The sequence below is a fragment of the Mastacembelus armatus genome, chromosome 5, assembly GCF_900324485.2.
Source record: "Mastacembelus armatus chromosome 5, fMasArm1.2, whole genome shotgun sequence".
NCBI lineage: Eukaryota > Metazoa > Chordata > Actinopteri > Synbranchiformes > Mastacembelidae > Mastacembelus > Mastacembelus armatus.
In genome coordinates this window covers 12705587-12724542 of record NC_046637.1, presented here as the reverse complement: position 1 = coordinate 12724542, position 18956 = coordinate 12705587, and the positions used below count along the sequence as shown (strand labels likewise).

General features: G+C 39.8%; 1 protein-coding gene across 1 annotated transcript; it reads right to left on the bottom strand.

Annotated features, from left to right (window-relative positions):
• Positions 1-1698: 1698 nt before the first annotated feature.
• Positions 1699-18696, bottom strand: LOC113130256 (myosin heavy chain, fast skeletal muscle-like). The gene is made up of 41 exons (XM_026306723.2): positions 18529-18696; positions 18364-18402; positions 18077-18287; positions 17811-17954; positions 17559-17715; positions 17442-17469; positions 17223-17334; positions 17026-17118; positions 16615-16678; positions 16437-16535; positions 16256-16359; positions 15931-16069; positions 15227-15345; positions 14979-15128; positions 14727-14897; positions 14343-14649; positions 14051-14124; positions 13798-13885; positions 13459-13576; positions 13260-13383; positions 13026-13162; positions 12674-12929; positions 12335-12577; positions 8084-8260; positions 7765-7910; positions 7589-7679; positions 6710-7099; positions 6466-6592; positions 6233-6351; positions 5960-6156; positions 5678-5861; positions 5433-5598; positions 5070-5194; positions 4635-4943; positions 4336-4539; positions 4118-4243; positions 3491-3661; positions 3021-3125; positions 2291-2386; positions 1971-2102; positions 1699-1831 (listed from the first exon to the last, which is right to left on the bottom strand). The coding sequence occupies exons 3-41, from the start codon at positions 18278-18280 to the stop codon at positions 1811-1813; spliced, it is 5817 nt and encodes a 1938-aa protein (XP_026162508.1). The 5' UTR covers positions 18281-18287; positions 18364-18402; positions 18529-18696; the 3' UTR covers positions 1699-1810.
• Positions 18697-18956: the final 260 nt, after the last annotated feature.

Genomic DNA, 18956 nt, shown 5'->3' with positions numbered 1-18956 from the left:
GTTCGCATTCTTTCCTTGTTGAAAGGTGACACTAGACCGGCAAAGATAGTGAGATGTCATTAGGAGGGAAATTCTGAGGACTTCACACCCTGTGAAGTTGGCCTATATATTCAATAAAAATGTGACACTTGATCTCCTATGCTCCTGGGTGTACTTATTTGGAAGAAATACAAATATAGCTGTCTCCTCAGCAATGTTCTCAGAGCTCAATCATTTGTCGCAGCCTCAAGTCTTATTGTGGAACAACCTTTGATATCAAACACTTCCTTGGTGGTCATAGTCCACTGTTTGACAGAAGGGCTTGATTACTCACAATTCAAAGTTATGAGCACAGTTTTACTAATAAATAAATATATAAATCTACTGATGCTTTTGTGATGCTGCAAATTTGTTTACTTTGTTGAATTTCTACTGTGTACATAGTTAAATATTCCTTCAGCAGCAAATTAATGATGGATAGATGGATGGATAGATAGATAGATAGACAGACAGACAGACAGACAGACAGACAGACAGACAGACAGACAGACAGACAGACAGACAGACAGACAGACAGATAGATAGATAGATAGATAGATAGATAGATAGATAGATAGATAGATAGATAGATAGATAGATAGATAGATAGATAGATAGATAGATAGATAGATAGATGGTGTCTCCAGACACCCACAACAGACTGCTTGAAGTTCTATCCACAGAGTTAACACATTTGTCTTATGAGAGCAGTGACTTTGTCCAAGTTCCTTCAAATGAAGTTTGGCAAACTCCAAGCAACATATCATAAACCCTTTTCTAAAAGTAATTTCTGTTGATCTTCTCTATTCCACAAAGACCTGACTCATAAAGTGATGGCGAGAGGGTCATCCTTTCAGTCGTTTCTCCAATCTCTGTAGATGTAAATGGTTTATATCCTTGCCATCATTAATGCCTGTACAAACAATTTTATTATGTGTTTTTTCACATTTTCTCACGTTGATTCCGAAAAGTCGCCAATAAATTGATTCATAAAGGACAGTAACCTACATAGTAGTTGCCTACGCTGAAGCATAAGTGTCAGTGTGTGCTGCCATTCACTAATACAGTAGGTCTATTTTAGTTGTAGAAGTCCATAGGACTTGACGTGGTGGAACATATGTTTTGAAGCACAGGAAAAAATAGGCCACTCAACTGTCAGTAACATTATCACCACATGGCAAAGCTTTGCAGTTATTATAACCTAGAGGACTTTTACATGACAACAGGCAAAGGTTGACAGGCAAGTTATTTTGAATACACTGTCCACATATTTCAACTACCCTCACACACTGTTCAATTGCAGTGCTTTATGTTCTTCTGATAAAATTATTTGTCAGCTTGCATTTCTGGTATTGGAATTACTTACAATTCTCTTGTCCCTGATGGCTCTGGTGAAAGCTTCTTCTTTTAACAACAAAATTATTTATAATCTATTGGATTATGTTATTCTTACTGTATAACCTAAATAATTAATATTCATTTTTAGTTTTGTCATTGTGGTGTAGTTGAGACACTGGGTAATGTCAGTAAAATGTCTGTTGCCTAAAATGCAAACTTTAAATCAAAGAGTATCACATTACATTTGAACTGTCCATTGTTGTTAAATTATTAATGTTTGTTAGTCCCGACCATATATAATTTGAATTAGGAAGTAATAAAAACTATTTAACCGAAAAAAAATGTTCATTTGTTTGCAGCTTTATTTCTTGTTACACACTAGACACACCACACCCTGAAGAATCATATTGTATGATTTCTTGAGTTGTGTCATTTGAGTCATTTAGACGGGTACTCATTCCTCGCCCTCCTTTCCCTTTAAATCAATACAAAAAAAAGAAATTAGTGGTTAAGAATGTTGTCAAAATATGCTTTGAAGACACTGCTGGATCTTTCGCTGTATGTCTTATTACTAAGAGAGCAATAGCTTCTGAGCAATATAAAATTCAATGTACCCTGACGATTTCGCGGCTTTTTGCCCTCAACTTGTTGACCTGGGACTCAGCGATGTCAGCGCGCTCCTGAGCCTCCTCCAGTTCATGCTGAACCTTCCTGTATCTGGATAGGTGACTGTTGGCCTGCTCCTCCTGGAAAGCACAGTGTCAAAGTTGCAATGTCCTGATCCATCTTACCCATTGTATGAGCTGAAAACTACGCAGTCATTAAATCATGCTGCACCATGCTGTCATTCCTCTAGTGTTAACTACAGTTGGAGTAAAACTGTTACTGGTGTCATGCCTATTTGAGGTGCAAATGTCAAATACTTCACACTCACAGCTTCCTCAGACTGCCTCTTGTAGGATTTCATTTTAAGTTGCAGTTTGTCCACCAGATCTTGAAGTCGGGCAAGATTCTTCTTGTCCTCTTCAGACTAGAGGCGGTGAATAGTAAAGTCTAAGACTAAAACTACAACAGGTTTATTATTACTTCAACTTATCTGAATATCTTCAAAACCATCCAAGAGCATAGAGTTCAATCATTCATCTTCTACAACAAAGCTAATTCAGACTGACAGCTATAGAGGCTATATGTTCTGAAGACTTGAATTATTGCACAAGAACAGAGAAATTTCACTTCCCCCACTGGGAGAATGTCTGTAAGGAGTCTGTCAGTGCTACACAAGCACTGTCATCTGTCAGTCACATTCTGTCTGTTGCTGCACATTCAAGAGATACCCCTGTGTCTCTATACTCATCTTATCACTTTAAATGTTCCACATACAGAATGCTAATATAAGCACATAAAGCTCTGTATTTATAGCAGGAATGGGGTTTAATCTATATAGTATCAGTATGTCCGGCACTGTTGGATTTGTAGACGTGTGATGGTGATTTATGCCCCCTAGGGGCAGACCACCCAATTTACAACCAGTTTGTGTTCAGAAACATAAATTATAATAAAACAGTTTCAGAAAACAAAGATATTATGATAAAAACCAGTTGATTCACTGTTTGATTACATTTTTTAAGATGTACAAAATAAGATTTAGAGATTGTTTATACTACCTGGTAAGTTAGCTCCTTCACTCTGCGTTCATATTTGCGGAGGCCTTTCACAGCTTCAGCTCCACGTTTCTGCTCAGACTCAACCTCAGACTCCAGCTCTCGGACCTTGCCAAGAAGAAGTCCAGGTTTCAGCAGAGGTCAAATAGACCAGTCACATGATGTAAATCTCATTAGCTTGTTACTCAGCATTATTGAATATATACAAGGTTGACACTGTTTGTGAGGATGTTTCACATTCTACATTAGTGGGGATGCACATTTATACAACCCCTATTAGAGGTGAATCAAAATATACTTAAATTGAAACTGTCAGTTAGCCATTAATTTTATACCCACTTATTCCTTAACCAGGGTCACGGGGATCTGCTGAAGCCCTTATCCCAGCTCTCTTTCGGGTGGAAGGCAGGGATACACCCTGGGCAGGTAATAAAGTAATACAGAACCAAAAAAAATGTATATATTGAACTTACCCTAGCTTCCAGTTTCTGGAGCTGTTTCTTTCCACCCTTCATGGCCAGATTCTCAGCCTCATCCAGACGGTGTTGCAGGTCTTTCACTGTCACCTCCAGGTTCTTCTTCATCCTCTCCAAATGAGCACTGGTGTCCTGTTCCTTCTTCAGCTCTTCTGCCATCATGGCAGCCTATGCATTTTAATTATTTTTTAACTATTACAAAAAGTTACAAATTTTAAAGTTTTAACTTTAAAACAGCTTAGCTTTAGTTAGAATAAACAAAAGTCTGTTAATGACAGACAATAATATAACATGACTGAGAAAGTAATTGTCCTTTTGAGCAGGAAAAACACACTGAAGCAGCCTGTTACATGTATTTTTAATTCAGAGCTCTTTGCTGCTGTTCATTATTATGTACCCAAACTCCCCAGACTGTGGTAGAATATATGTATCACTATAGATTATGCTGTTTAAACATTTCCAATACTTACTTTTGACAACTGTGGTTAATTTTCCACACTGTGTTGACTTCATTCATCATTACGCTCATCTATTTGTCAGTTTAATTCAGCTGTTACTACTGAGTACCACTGTTGCTCCAAAAACACCACTGCGATGTTTCAAACAACAGACAACAGGACTCACATCAGTGATGGCCTTCTTGGCCTTTTCCTCAGCATTTCTTGCTTCCTGGATGGCATCTTCCACTTCACCTTGGATCTGGACAAGGTCAGTCTCCAACTTCCTTTTAGTGTTTATGAGATTTGTGTTCTAAATGAAAATAATACAGTTAGTTCTTCCAATTTTGTTTACATTTACAGTATTGTAGACTGAAACACCACTTCACTAAATAGTTACAATACCTGGGAGTGCAGCAGCCCCACACGCTCGCTGGCATCAAGCAACTCCTGTTCAGCCACTTTGCGGCTTCTCTCCGTTTGCTCCAGTACAGCTCTCAGCTCCTCGATCTCAGCCAGCATCAGGTTGTTCCTGCGATCCACCATGGCAACCTGCTCTTTCATTTCCTCTTGACCTCTAATAGCCTCATCAAGATGCAGTTGGGCATCCTAAATGAGAAATTATAAAAAAAAACAACTGTAAGACAATCTAAAAAAGAAATCTTTAAAGGAAATATGTAATTTTGTTTATATTTCCGCGTTACCTTAAGCTGTCCCTGCACGTTCCTCAGCTGTTTCTGGGCTTCGGCTGCTTGGCGGTTAGCATGGCTCAGCTGAATCTCCATCTCATTGAGGTCTCCCTCCATCTTCTTCTTGATTCTCAGGGCATCGTTCCTGCTCCTGACCTCAGCATCCAGAGTGGTCTGCATGGACTCGATCACTCGCTGGCTGTTCCTCTTGATTTGCTCCATCTCCTCATCCTTCTCTGCCAACTTTCTGTCAATTTCATTTTTCACCTGTGTGAGCTCCAGCTGGATGCGCATAATCTTTGATTCTTCATGCTCTAGTGTAGCCTATAAAATGACAAGAAAAAAAACAATTCATAATTCCATTAATAAATTACATTTTTTGACCATAGAGATTCTAATTTCTCTAGTTTTATGTCTTTGTTTTCTTTGCTAATATTTCATTTTAATTACCTCTACTTCCTCTAGGGCAGTTTGGATTTCAGCTTTCTCATTCTCCGCGGTCTTTTTTCCCTTTTCCAGTTCATGGATTGTCTTTCCAGATTCACCAATATGTTCTGTCAGATCAGTGATTTCCTCTGTTGAGAAAAAAAAAACAACACACATTTCATATATTAATATGTATTTGTCAACAGGTTTTGTGTTGTAATTACCCTCATTAGTAAATTCTTTCTCTGATAAAACTGGACCGTCTCAGTGATGTCCAAAGTTTAAAATCATGCTGAAATTTATTTTACTTGAATATGTATTTAGAGAAACTGTATTTATCTTTTTATAAGAAATAAAAACATTAAGACACAGGATTTGTTATCACACGTTGCAGGTTCTTGTTTTCCCTCTTCAAGGTCTCCAGGTGGTCCAGAGCTTCTTCGTACGAATTTTTCAGCTTGAACATCTCAGTACTTAAAGCACGAGCTTCTTTCTGAGCTCCCTCCAGCTCTGCCTGGCTCTCCTCATACTTCTGCTTCCACTCTGCAAGAACCTAAAAATATAGGAAACTAATTAGTATTTGCCATCACTTTATGCTAGCCAGTGGAAACTGTACATTACAAATATCCAACCTTGTCAAAGTTCCTTTGCTTCTTGTCGAGGTTAGCAGCCAAAGCATTAGCTCTCTCCACATCGATCATCAGGTCCTCCACTTCACCGTGCAATCTTTGTTTTGTCTTTTCCAGAGAGGCGCATTTTGCATTCACAGCCTCGATGGATTCCTCTGCATCCTGAAGACGCTGGGCAAGTTTCTTCCTGTTGAAAGAGTCAGTAAATAAGTTTTATAACAATTTACCTTCTGACTTACATTACAATTTATAGGTAAAAACTGTGATTTCAGGTCAGTCCATTACTTTGCCTCCTCCAGCTCCTCAGTGCGCTGAATGGCATCAGTCTCATATTTGGTTCTCCACTGAGCCACTTCGCTGTTGGCCTTGGACAATGCACGCTGCAGCTCAGCCTTGGCCTCCTGCTCCTCCTCATACTGCTCTCTGAGAAGGTCACAGTCATGACGAGCTGACTGAACTGCATGAGCCAGGGCGTTCTTGGCCTAATGGCAAACACTGAGATTTAGATACTTCTTAATTTGGATATTTGTTGCTACATTAAACAAGAACATTACCCACCTTGATTTCTTCTTCAAGGTGCCTTTTGAACTCCTCAATCTGATGAATAAAAGCCTGCTTGCCCCTTGTAAGCTGTGAAACAAGAGACTCTTTTTCCTCCAACTGACGACCTAATTCCCCTGATTGCAATCAAGAAAAATGATGTCTTCAGTATGTTTGTGTTAACTTAGACTCTGTTTTTAAAACCCTGCAGTTTCCCCTTTTCCCATTGTAATCCTAGATATTGCACTTACCATTTTCAGTTGTCAGTCTTGATTTTTGAACATTAACTTCATTTAATTGACGCACATTCTCTTCATTCTTGGTCTTTAGTTCACTCAACTGATCCTCAAGAGTACGGCACATTTTCTCCTGGTTAGCCTACAGACACAAATCAACAACAGATATGGTAATGTGCACTATTGTATCGACACTTCTGGAGATATTAAAACATGAACTCTTTGTTGAAGAGTAAAATTAATTATTAATTTAATTTACTTTTGCTTTTGCAACAGCCTCCATGTTGCTTGAGAGGTCATCAATCTCCATCTTGAATTCACTTTTCTCTTTTTCCAGCTTCTGTTTGACTCTCTGGAGGTTATCAATTTGTTCTCCCAGCTCAGCCACACTGTCAGCCTGCTTCTTGCGGAGAGCTGTGGCAGTGGCTTCATGCTGCAGGGTGGATTCTTCGAGATCACGACGCAGCTTCTGAAACTCAGCCTCGCGCTTTTTGTTCATCTCAATCTGAACTGCAGTTGCACCACCAGCTTCTTCGAGCCTCTCACTGATCTCCTCAAGTTCCCTGGAGAGATCAGACCTCTGCTTCTCCACCTTGGCTCGAGCAGCCCGCTCAGCCTCAATCTCCTCCTCCAGCTCCTCAATGCGAGCCTGTGATGCAGAAAACATAAAATATTAGTCATGTTCAAATGTACAGTCTACCATGCCTAAAGCTGTAGGGCAGCAAATGTCACAGGATGTTTTAGGACCAAATGGCAAATGAAATTATAATATGGCAATGGAAATTATAATAATAAAAAGAACTGACCAACTCAAAACTGTTACTAGTGTTAGCTTGTCAGGGCAGAAACATCCATTTAACAGCATTTCAACCACAGGACACTTGAAGTCCCCACCAGCTTATACTGATTCAATTATTTGTACATTTCAAAGAAAAGACAGCTTTCCTTTCCACTATTCACTACCCCTGTGGTAGTTCAAATATCTTAGTATTTAAGATCTAAAGCAGAACATTTGTTCATATGCACCCCGAATCCCATTCACGTAGTCATTTTTCTTATAGATTTTCTTTTTAATTAGACAAAGTTAGCGTACTTGCAAAATTAATTAAAAAATACATATTATAAGGCTTTACATTACCTGAAGCTCCTTGATTTTCTTTTGAAATTGGACACCCAGGGCTTGTTCATCTTCAGTCCTGCCAAGAAGCTGACTTATCTCAAAGTCCCTCCTTTAATAGCAAAAATAATGAAAATGTTACATATACATTGTATTTTGTGAATTGTGGAAGCCAGAAGTAAAATTCCCCTCCATACTTCTTTATTTTCTCCTCAGACTGCTGCTTGTCATTCTCCAGATCCATTATGGATTCCTGGGCCAGTTTCAGGTCTCCTTCAAGCTTTCTCTTGGCTCTCTCAAGATCCATACGAAGCTTCTTTTCTTGCTCCAGGGAACCTTCAAGCTAGACATTCACATACACAGTAATCTAATAAGTGTCAACAGAAATACCTAGACCAATGACATTATCACTAAGCATGTGAGAAATGTCTAAATTCAGTTATGACACGCACCCAAAATTTACATTTAATCTAGAAGCCTTCTCTTGCTGATTCAAACAAATGCACAGAAACTCACATCATCCACTTGCTGCTCCAGCTTGGTCTTGGCCTTTGTCAGAGTATTGACTTTGTCTTCCTCTGCCTGCAGATCATCAAGAGTCTGCTGATGGGCCTCTTGGAGGGCTTTCTTCTCTTTGGTCAACTTGGCAATGAGCTCATCTTGAGAAGTCATTTCTTCAACCAGGTTTTTAACCTAAAGAGTTTATAAAAAATAAAATTTCCAAGTATTCAAATTAGGGCTGTCAAAATTAACGTGTTAATAACATGTTAACGCAAACTCATTTTAACAGCACTAAATGTATTAAAACGCAATTAACACAGTGTGCATTTCCTGTTTGACCTGTGACCTAGCCTGTAGTAGAAGAAATTGAAAATGCAGCCATCTGAACAAGATAACAAGTGATTTCAAACAGCAAACAGAAATGGAGAAAGAAAAAGGTCTTCTGAACGGTAAATTCATTTACAAAATGATGTCCTCAGATAATAATAATAATAATAATAATACATTTTATTTCATGGCGCCTTTCAAAGTCTCAAGGTCACCTTACAGATAGAAAAGGAAGCATACAGCATGATATACGTAGAGTGCATTAAAACAACAGTAACAAGAATACATAAACGGCGGGAGAGAATGTAAAGGCAAAAGGGTGGATTATCTAGGAAGTGGGCGAAGTACAGTAAAAGTAAATTGAAATACAGAAACCCAGATGACAGAACAACAAATATGAAACAGTATGAGACAATATGAAATAGGCAGAGGGTGGTAGGACATCACGGGCTGCTTTGAGAAGTTAAGAGAGTTAGGTGGAAAACGCTATACGGAACAGATATGTTTTGAGTGATGATTTAAAAGTTGATAGGTCCGGAGACGACCGGATGCGATGAGGGAGAATGTTCCAAAGGCGGGGCGCAGTGTGGCTGAAGGATCTAGCGCCCATGGTGGCCAGGCACGCTGTAGGGGTGCAGAGGAGAGTGGAACTGGAGGAGCGGAGAATAGATATGAAGTAGTTCAGTGATGTATGGTGGGGCAATAGAGTGGAGGGCTTTGTAGGTGAGAAGGAGGATTTTATAGTTTATACGGAAGGACACAGGGAGCCAGTGAAGTTGTTTAAGGACAGGGGTGATATGATGTGAGGATGGAGTTCTGGTGATGATTCGGGCAGCAGAGTTCTGGACAAGTTGAAGTTTGCGAAGTGATTTGAGAGGCAGACCAGTGAGGAGTGAGTTACAGTAATCCAAACGAGAGGTGACAAAGGCGTTAATGAGTATTGCCGTGCTATCGGTGGTGAGTGAGGAACGGATGCGGTTTATGTTACGGAGATGGGAGTAGGCCGACCGGGTAGTGGTATTGATATGCTGAGTGAAGGAGAGAGTACCGTCTAGGATGACACCCAGGCTTTTAACTTGGGGGGAGGGGAGGACAGTATTGTTGTCAATTTGAATGGAGAAGGTGCTGGTTTTAGAAAGGGTGGATCTGGTGCCCACGAGGAGAATTTCAGTTTTGTCAGGGTTGAGTTTCAAAAAGTTATGGGTGAACCAGGATTTGATATTATGTAAGCAGGTAAGGAGGGAGGGAGGGGGGAGGGTAGAAGATGGAGCAGCAGAGAGGTAGAGCTGGGTGTCGTCTGCATAACAGTGGAAATTGATGTTATGTTGCCTAAGGATATTTCCGAGAGGAAGGAGATAAATAATAAAGAGGAGGGGCCCCAGGACAGAGCCCTGAGGCACGCCACAACTGACAGTAGAGGGCTGGGAGTGGAAGTTCTGGAGATGGACGGACTGGGTGCGGTCAGATAGGTAGGAGGTGAACCATGAGAGGACCGAGCCGGCTATGCCGATGGAAGCAAGGCGATGGAGGAGAATATTGTGTGAGATGGTGTCAAAAGCTGCAGTTAGGTCAAGGAGGATGAGGATGGAGACAAGGCCAGAGTCTGCGGCTACTAGGAGGTCGTTGGTGATTTTGACCAGGGCAGTTTCAGTGCTGTGAAGTTGGCGGAAACCAGATTGAAAGTGTTCGTATAGGCTATTGGCGGAAAGGTGGGTATGGACCTGGTGGTGAACAACTTTTTCCAGGATTTTGGAGAGGAACGGGAGATTGGAGATAGGGCGGAAGTTGTTAAGGTCGGCAGGATCGAGACCAGGTTTTTTTAGAATTGGTGAGATGATGGCTGTCTTGAGTGATGGGGGTACGATGCCAGAACTGAGGGAAGTGTGAATAATGTGGGTAAGATGAGGAAGGAGAGAGGGGAGACAGAGCTTGACGAGGTTGGTTGGTAGGGGGTCAAGTTTGCAGGTTGAGGGTTTGGATTTGAGGATCAGGGAAGAGATAACCGTGGTGGGTGGAATGATAAAACTCGAAAGCAGGGAGGATACTGGTAGAGAGGGAAGGGTACAGTGGAGGCAGTTCGCAGTGTCACAGATGGGGGGAAATTGCTGGTGTATATTTTCGATTTTTGATGAGAAGAAATCCAGGAAGTTATTGCACAAGGTGGTGGAGAGTGAAGGGAAGAGAGGAGTATCGGGAGGGCCCAATAAATTTTTGACAGTGGAGAAGAGGGAACGCGTGGAGCCAGAGGCGGATACAATAAGCGAGGCATAGAAGTCAGATTTTGTTTGAGTAATGGTTTGCTTGTACTTCAGTATGTGGTTTAGGTATAAGTCCTTGTGGGTGGATGAACCGGTTTTTTTGAAGAGACGTTCAAGGCGACGGGCTTGGGTTTTGAGGAGGCGGAGTTCGGGTGTGTACCATGGAGCAGAGTGCGTAAAGGATACAGATCTAGTTTTGAGTGGGGCGAAGGTGTTGAGTAGATTTCGTAGCTCACAGTTGAAATTGGATAACATGTTGGAGAGGGACGGTGTGTAATTAGTACATGAAAGGTTGTTGAGAGCAGCAGTGAAGGAGGGGAGGTCGATGTTCTTTAAGTTACGGAAGGTGATGGTGCGGGAGAGGTGGGTTTTGAAGAGAGGTAGTTTGGAGTTAAAGCAGACTAGTTTGTGGTCGGAGAAGAAGGTGTCGAGGGTAGAACATGACTGAACTGTGACGCCAGAGCAGCAGACTAAGTCGAGGGTGTGGCCTAGAGAATGTGTTGGGGAGGTGATGTATTGTTGGAGCCCAAAGCTGTCCAGACAGGAAATTAGGTCTTTTGTAGCGGTGTTGTTGGGATTGTCGAAGTGGATGTTAAAATCACCAAGAAGAATTATGTTGGCTGACAGAGAGATGAGGTCAGCTAAGAGGTCAGACAGTTCGTCCAAGAAGGTCGGGTTAGGTTTTGGTGGGCGGTAGATAGTGGCCAAGAAGGTTGGTGTGTGACCATGAATACGTGCTATGAGAGCTTCAAAGGACTGGAAGGTGATAGTGGGGTGGATGGATATTTTGTATTTAAGGTTGTACAGTATGGCGAGGCCGCCACCGCGTCCCGAGAGGCGTGGATGGGTGAGATATGTGAAGCCAGGAGGAATAGATTGATTAAGTTCAGTGAAGTCGTTGGGCTGCTGCCAGGTTTCAGTTAAGCACAGGATGTCGAGATTGTGTTTAAGAATAATGTCAAAGATGAGGGATGCTTTTTGAGAGAGGGAGCGAACGTTAAGAAGCCCAAAATGAGTGTTGTGGAAAGGTGTCGAGTCCATGTTTCTGGGGATGTTAGCTAGTACAGAGTGGTTGATCTGGCGTATACCTGATTTTCTAGGCTGAGGTCGGGAGGATGACCAGATGGTTAGCAACACCTGCCACATCCATACATTGTGAAAGATTTTCACTGCCAGGGTATGTTGTTCAGAAAAGGCAAGTTGCCCTGTCATCTGAAAATGCAAACAGGCTCATCTGTTTAAGTAACTGGCTCAGAGCAAAGTAAGAGAATAATGGGAACTTGTGTATTTTCTATGTTCCATGTGTTTAATAGACATGAACAAGTTTTGAAAAACATATCATATAAATAAATTGAATTGAATATCTACCATCTTTGAAACATGTCTATGTTCTTTATGTTGTATGTTTAGGGTAGTTTCACTAATAATAATCATACATTTGCATAAATCATCCTTGTTTGTCCATGCCCATGTTGATTAGAGTATTAAAATCTTGAAAAAGTATTAATTTAAAGTACATTTAGAACAGATACAAATTTGTGATTAAGTTGCGATTAATCACTAGTTAACTCGTGATAATCATGCGATTAATCGGGATTAAATATTTTAATCAATTGACAGCCCTAATTCAAATATATTATTAATACATAGTGTGGTAAACTGAAAATTAAGAGACATCAACCTTGTTCTCAGTGGCATGTTTCTCCTTTTCCACTTTGGCCAGGGTGAGCTCCAAGTCATCAATGTCTTTCTTCAACTCAGAGCACTCATCCTCCAACTTCCTCTTCTTTGCAGTCAGCTCAGCATTGATTTCCTCCTCATCCTCCAGCCTCTCAGACGTCTCTTTGAGTTTGGCCTCGAGCTGGATTTTTGCTTTAATGAGCCCTTCGCACCTTTCCTCAGCATCAGCAAGGTTTTCACCCTCCTAGAAAAGCAACAACACAAATCAAAATAATTCACAGACACACACTGTAAAACTAGAATCACTGAAATACAAATTCCTCTTTTTCACTTAACGTACAGACTGAATTTGCAGCTGGAGGTCATTCTTCTCTTGCAGGAGACTGACCATCTTCTCCTCCAGTTCTTTCTTCTTAGCCAGAGCCTTTGCTAGCTCCTCTTTGGTCTTTTCAAAGTCCTCTTTCATCTGGGCCATCTCTTTCTCAGTCTCTGCACTCTTCAGTAGAGGCTTAATCTTGAAGTACAACTTCATCCATGGCCAGGTTTTGACATTCATGAATGAGCGGATGTTATACTGGATAGCGAAAATTGCCTCTCTGAAAATTATAAAACATTTATTATACGAAACAACTTAGAGCCTTTAAAAACATGTTTTAAAATATAAACAACATCAATAACAGACAATACATCACCTCCTTTCCATCATCTTCTGAAATTCACGTCTCATGAGGAATCCTCTGCAGAGAGCCTGAGTCATTGTGACCAGGATAGCAAGTTTGTCATCTCTCATCTCCTCCAGGAGACCCAGCAAACCAGCTTTGAAGAATACCTTAAAAAAGTGATAGCTTACATGAATTGGTCTGATTACCTGCAGTACTGGGGTAAGCAGTTAAAAAAACAGCCAGCCAGAGAGACAACCAGATTACCTTTGTATGTCCAAATTTGTACTGGGTATGGTCCACATCAATAGAGCTCAAGAGTTTCTCTGAGGCCTTTTTGTTGTCAATGAATTGCCCCTCTGGGATCACACTAGCATTCAATACTTTGTATCTGAGTGGAAAATATTAATAACTAATGAATAAATGATCACAATATTGTAAAAATACAGCCCATTTTAATAATTACCTCTGCTTGAAGTCACCATAGAGAATTCTGCTGGGGAAACCTTTCCTACAGATCCTGATACCTTCCAGCACACCATTACACCTTAGCTGGTGGATGACCAAATGGTTTTCCATAAGGCCTTAAACATTAACAGAGACAACCAGGGTCATAAACATGAATCTCCCTGCACAGTGGAGTTGTTTTGTTGGTTTGTGAATTATCTTGTTTAATGTGACTATATGTGACTGCTACATACATTATCTTGTTTGAAGCAAAAAGTAAGGTTAACTCTGTACTAGATGAATGAATTATGCCACTGAGCTTCATGAGCTGATTATATAAAAAGTAATTGGGATGTACCTGGCGTTTTTGTTTCATTTGGAATGAGACAGCGCACAAAGTGTGGGTGAGTGCTCCTCAAGTTGGTCATCAGCTTGCCCAAGTTTTCCTGTTCATGGAAAAAAAAGGATTTAAATTTATTTCACAAATAAATATATGGTATTAATGAATCATTGAGGTATTACAGAGTATCCATAGTTCATGCATAAAAATAAGCATAGTTGTGATTTGTCTATTCATTGTTAAGAGTTAAAATGACTGTAAAATATGTTACCCTGAAGAGTGCTGACACTGTCTGGAAGGAACCTCCCTTCTTCTTGCCACCACCCTTCTTTCCACCTTTAGCTTCTGTGAAAAGCATTTAGAGTTTTTAGGTTTACATCCTCATTTTGCAAGTTTGTTCATAAATTATTTATAAATATTATGTCCTTATATTCACTTGCAGCTGAATATACTTTTTACAGATTTATCTTTATTGTTCAGGGATGAATTTTTATCTTTTTATCTTTCTTTATTACTTCCCTGTAAGAACTTAAGAACCTTAAATTTATAAACAAAAACATTACCCTCTGCTGAGGAATGTAATGCAAAGAGCAAGGCCAACAGTTTCGCTGAAGACTTCTGGTAAAGCTGAACAACTGAGTCATTCAGGGGGTCTTTGTTCTTGTCCAGCCAGCCATTGACATTGTAGTCCACAGTACCAGCATAGTGCATGAGGGAGAAATGGGCTTCAGCTTTGCCTTTGGTAGGTTTTGGTTTCTGGAATGGGGCACTTTTACCAAGATGCTGGTCATACATTTTGTTCTTGAAGGTCATGTCTGTTGCCTTGGGGAACATGCACTCCTCTTCAAGGATGGAGAAGATGCCCATTGGCTGTCATGATGAAATTAATGTTTAAAAGCTTTGAAGTCTCAATTTTCTGTATTGTGAATATACAGCATGTGGCTCACCTTCTCAATAAGCTCAATGCAGGCAGCCAAGTCCATACCAAAGTCAATGAACTCCCATTCAATTCCCTCTTTCTTGTACTCCTCTTGCTCCAGGACAAACATATGGTGGTTGAAAAACTGCTGCAGTTTTTCATTAGTGAAGTTAATGCAAAGCTGCTCCAAGCTGTTGAACTTGAGATAAGAAAAAGAGAATTTGTCAAACTTTTGTGCTGATTAATTGAAAAACATAAATGCCACATGTAGTTTATTTACGTCAAAGATTTCGAATCCAGCAATGTCTAAGACACCAATGAAAAAGTTTCTGGGCTGCTTGGTATCCAGCATCTCATTGATTCTGACAACCATCCATAAAAACATTTTCTCATAGACAGCCTTGGAAAGAGCCATGACAGCGTTATGCACCTGGAGAGTAAAAGATTTGTAATTATGATTACATAAACAAATAGTATTTTCAAATGAACAATATTTATGTTCATAAACTATTTTTTTTTGTAAATTACCTGTGGCACAGTTTGACCTTTAACCACCATTTCATTGCCAACCTTAACTCTTGGATAACACAAAGCCTTTAGCATATCAGCAGAGTTCAGGCCCATGAGATAGGCAATTTTATCAGCCTCTGATAAAAACAGAAACCACAAGGATTACCCATATTACTAAACAATGTTGACAAATTACAAAAATGATTTGTGTAGACAAGCTAGAGTACCACTTAACCCATACATTAATAACCTAAAATACCCATGCATTAATTCTTTGCTACTTATTTGGAGCTGAGTCATAGTTTGAGCAGGCTAAAAAGAGTGGCCTGTTTTAGAATCCTGAGGCGTTCCCAAGTCAGAGGGGATCCAGCATGTCTGCACCAGAGTCTACTGCCAATTGGGTGTACCCAGAAGACATTACTTGCGAAGCATTTATGAGATGACTAAAGCACCTCAACTGTCTTCTTTAAGTGCAAAGAACCAGCAGCTCTACTTTGATCTTCTTCCAATTATCTGATCTCCTTAGCTTTGCCTTTAGCTTAAGCTAAAGCACCATCAAGCATTTCAGATATTACTTTATAATGCTGGCTTTCTCAAGAGTGGAAATTTGATAGAATATACAATTTGTATACATAAAATTGGATCTGGATCAAGAAATGGATGATAGTAATATGATCTGGTTGCCCATTATAATATAAAGATAATACTTGACTAGCATTTACCCTCAGTGCCATCAGGCTCAGCCTGCTCTTCACGCTGCTTCTGCTTGAACTTCATGTTTCCATGATGCATTACAGCTCCAGTCAGCTTGTACATGCTGGCCTTCTCTTCTGCAGTGAAGCCCAGGATGTCAATGGCAGTCTGCAGAATGAATCATAAAAAACAGATCTAGTTCATCATGTTTCTTTCGGTTTATCTTTACCTTTTATTATTCAAAAAGGAACCCACAGCGTGTGAAGAACAATATTAGTAAGGGCAATATCTAATCCATTTAAAGTTATGGCGTAACTTTTAATTGGATTTGGATTTTGCATTATGTTTACTCACATCAGTAGCGATGAATTCTTCAACGTCATTGATACTTTTGACAGCAATTTCACCTTGGCTAATCATGGGATAGTCGTAAGGATTGGTGGAGATAAGGAGAGCCTCTGAAAAATATTCATTGGATTTTATTATACAGAGTCATTTGTTCTGTAAAGTAATAGTGTAAGATTAAATTGCTCACCTATGAGCTCAGGTTTGTGGCCTGTTGTGAGCTGATAGAATATGTGGTAACTTCTCTCAGCAGACAGCTGAAAGGTGACTCTAGATTTCTCCAGCAGATCTATAGAACAAAGTGAGAAGGTGGTTTACAGTTTGCCTTGTAACTATATATTCTGGATAATGGCAGCCTGGAAGCTTACATGTTTCAATATCAGCTGAAGCCAATTTTCCAGTTGTTCCAAAATGGATTCTGATGAATTTGCCCTACAGAGGAATGGAATTATTAGTGTGAGCAAATTAGTAATTTGTTCTGCTAGTACACATACTTTATACTCTGTGGTAAAAGCCATGTGTTTGACCCCTAGCTGTGGTGTTTACTCTTTATATGTTTTCTACCTCAAACTATGTGTAAAAGGTTTCATCTGTACTACACAGAGTGCAGCAAAAATAGCCAAATATAAGATAAGAATAAGATCATATTAATATTACCTAAAACAATTTAATACTATACAAAGAAGAACAGTATGCTTGTAAAAATGGATGGATGATTAGCAGACCATCTTAAATAGGGACAATATTAAAGGAGCAGGATTTTGTCAAACAAAACTTACAAAGCGGGACGAGTTGTCATTCCTCACAGTCTTGGCATTACCATAAGCTTCCAGCAGTGGGTTGGCTGCGATGATTTGATCCTCCAGCGACCCCTTAAATGGCATTATATGGAATGTCTCACAATTTCCCAATTTACATTTTCAATTATACATATATATATATAGAGACATATATACACATATATGACATTATTTACCTGCATTTTTCCAGGAACTGGCTCTGATTTCTTTCCTCCAGCCACTGCAATTGTTGCAAAGTACTGGATGACACGTTTGGTATTGACAGTTTTCCCTGCACCGGATTCTCCACTAGAATGCAGAACACATAAGAAGTGTTGGTGTAAGTCAGCCAAAATACATTTAAAAACAGTCACTCTCAATCTCAATACAAATTAGTTCTCTCTAGTATGACTTACGTAATCAGGATTGACTGATTTTCACGATCTGTTGAGACAGAGACATTTGAACACACAATCTTGAATATACATTGTAAAGGATTTAGCTAAGATTATAAATTACAAAATGATCATCACCTTGGAGCATGAACTGATAGGCATTATCAGAGATTGAGAAGATGTGAGGTGGAGCTTCAACCCTCTTTTTGCCTCTGTATCCTACTACAACTGCTGAGTCATACACTGGAAGCCACTTGTAGGGGTTCACAGTGACACAGAACAGCCCAGAGTAGGTCTATAACAGTGTGAAATATCAAAGAATGATAAGAAAATATATCAATATATGTATGTATGTATTTTGAAGCAATCACTGCTCTCCACAAAACTCACATAAATCATCCATGCTGCATAGCGCTCTTTGAGGTTATACAGCACAGAAGGTTCACTGAGGTGGGTCATCATGGCCATGTCCTCAATCTTATCAAACTTTGGCGGGTTCATAGGGAAGATCTCATCCTCTTTTACAGTGAGACTCTGCACCAACAGTGTAAGATTATTGCTGATTGTTGAGTGCACACTATTATGAAATGCTGTGTGATGATAGTCATTATTTTTACTTTTTTACATGTCTATCTATGAACATCTACATTACATACCTTCCCACCCTGAATTTCCACTGTGGCTTTGCCACCCTCCTTCTTCACCAGTTTCCCCTTCACATACATCTCAGTGGGTTCAGCCACAAAGTAAGCTGTTTTGGCATCAAAGGGAGTGTTTTGGGCCTCCATTCTTTCCCTTTCAGGTTTCCGGAGGTATATGGCCGCTGGGCCAAAACACTCCATGTCCGGTTCCACACTCATGGCTCCTCTGTAAAGATATATTAATACATCTTTAATGTATTTTAGCACATTTTTAGTCGAGTCTCTGTATGGATGTTGTTTACCTTTTTGTTGCCAAGTGATGCAGCCGCTTGGTCTTGATACTAAAAAAAAAATTTCAAATTAGAAATAGGAAAATATACAAGTCAGACTAAAGCCCAAAAGAACTGCTTTTGAACATCTAATGACTTAAACAACTGATCATTGCTGAAGTGTGATAGAAGACTCACCTTTGTTGGTGACCTGTCAGTTCAAACTTTTGTGCTGCTTGGGAGCACCACTTTTATACCTCTGACCACCGCAGAAGCAGCTCTCCTGATAAGGACAGTGAGCTTGTTGGAGAAGAATGGTATCAGATGTCTTCCCAATCTCATCATCACAACTGGTGTGACCTTACCCTGTTTAATACAAAAACAAATTCCAGAATTCCCAGATTAAAATTGCAGATTGCTGTCCAAAATGGTCCAACATGGGAGGGTGAGTTATGATTATGCATCTTAATACCTCATGTACTTACACTATGTGTGCAGTGATGGTTTAAGTAAGAGGAATATAAAATATACATACATATACATATCCTGTCATTTTGAGATACTATGTGAAATTTTTCTATAAATAAAAAATTAACAGTATGACTATTGCTCAAAGTCTGTATAGC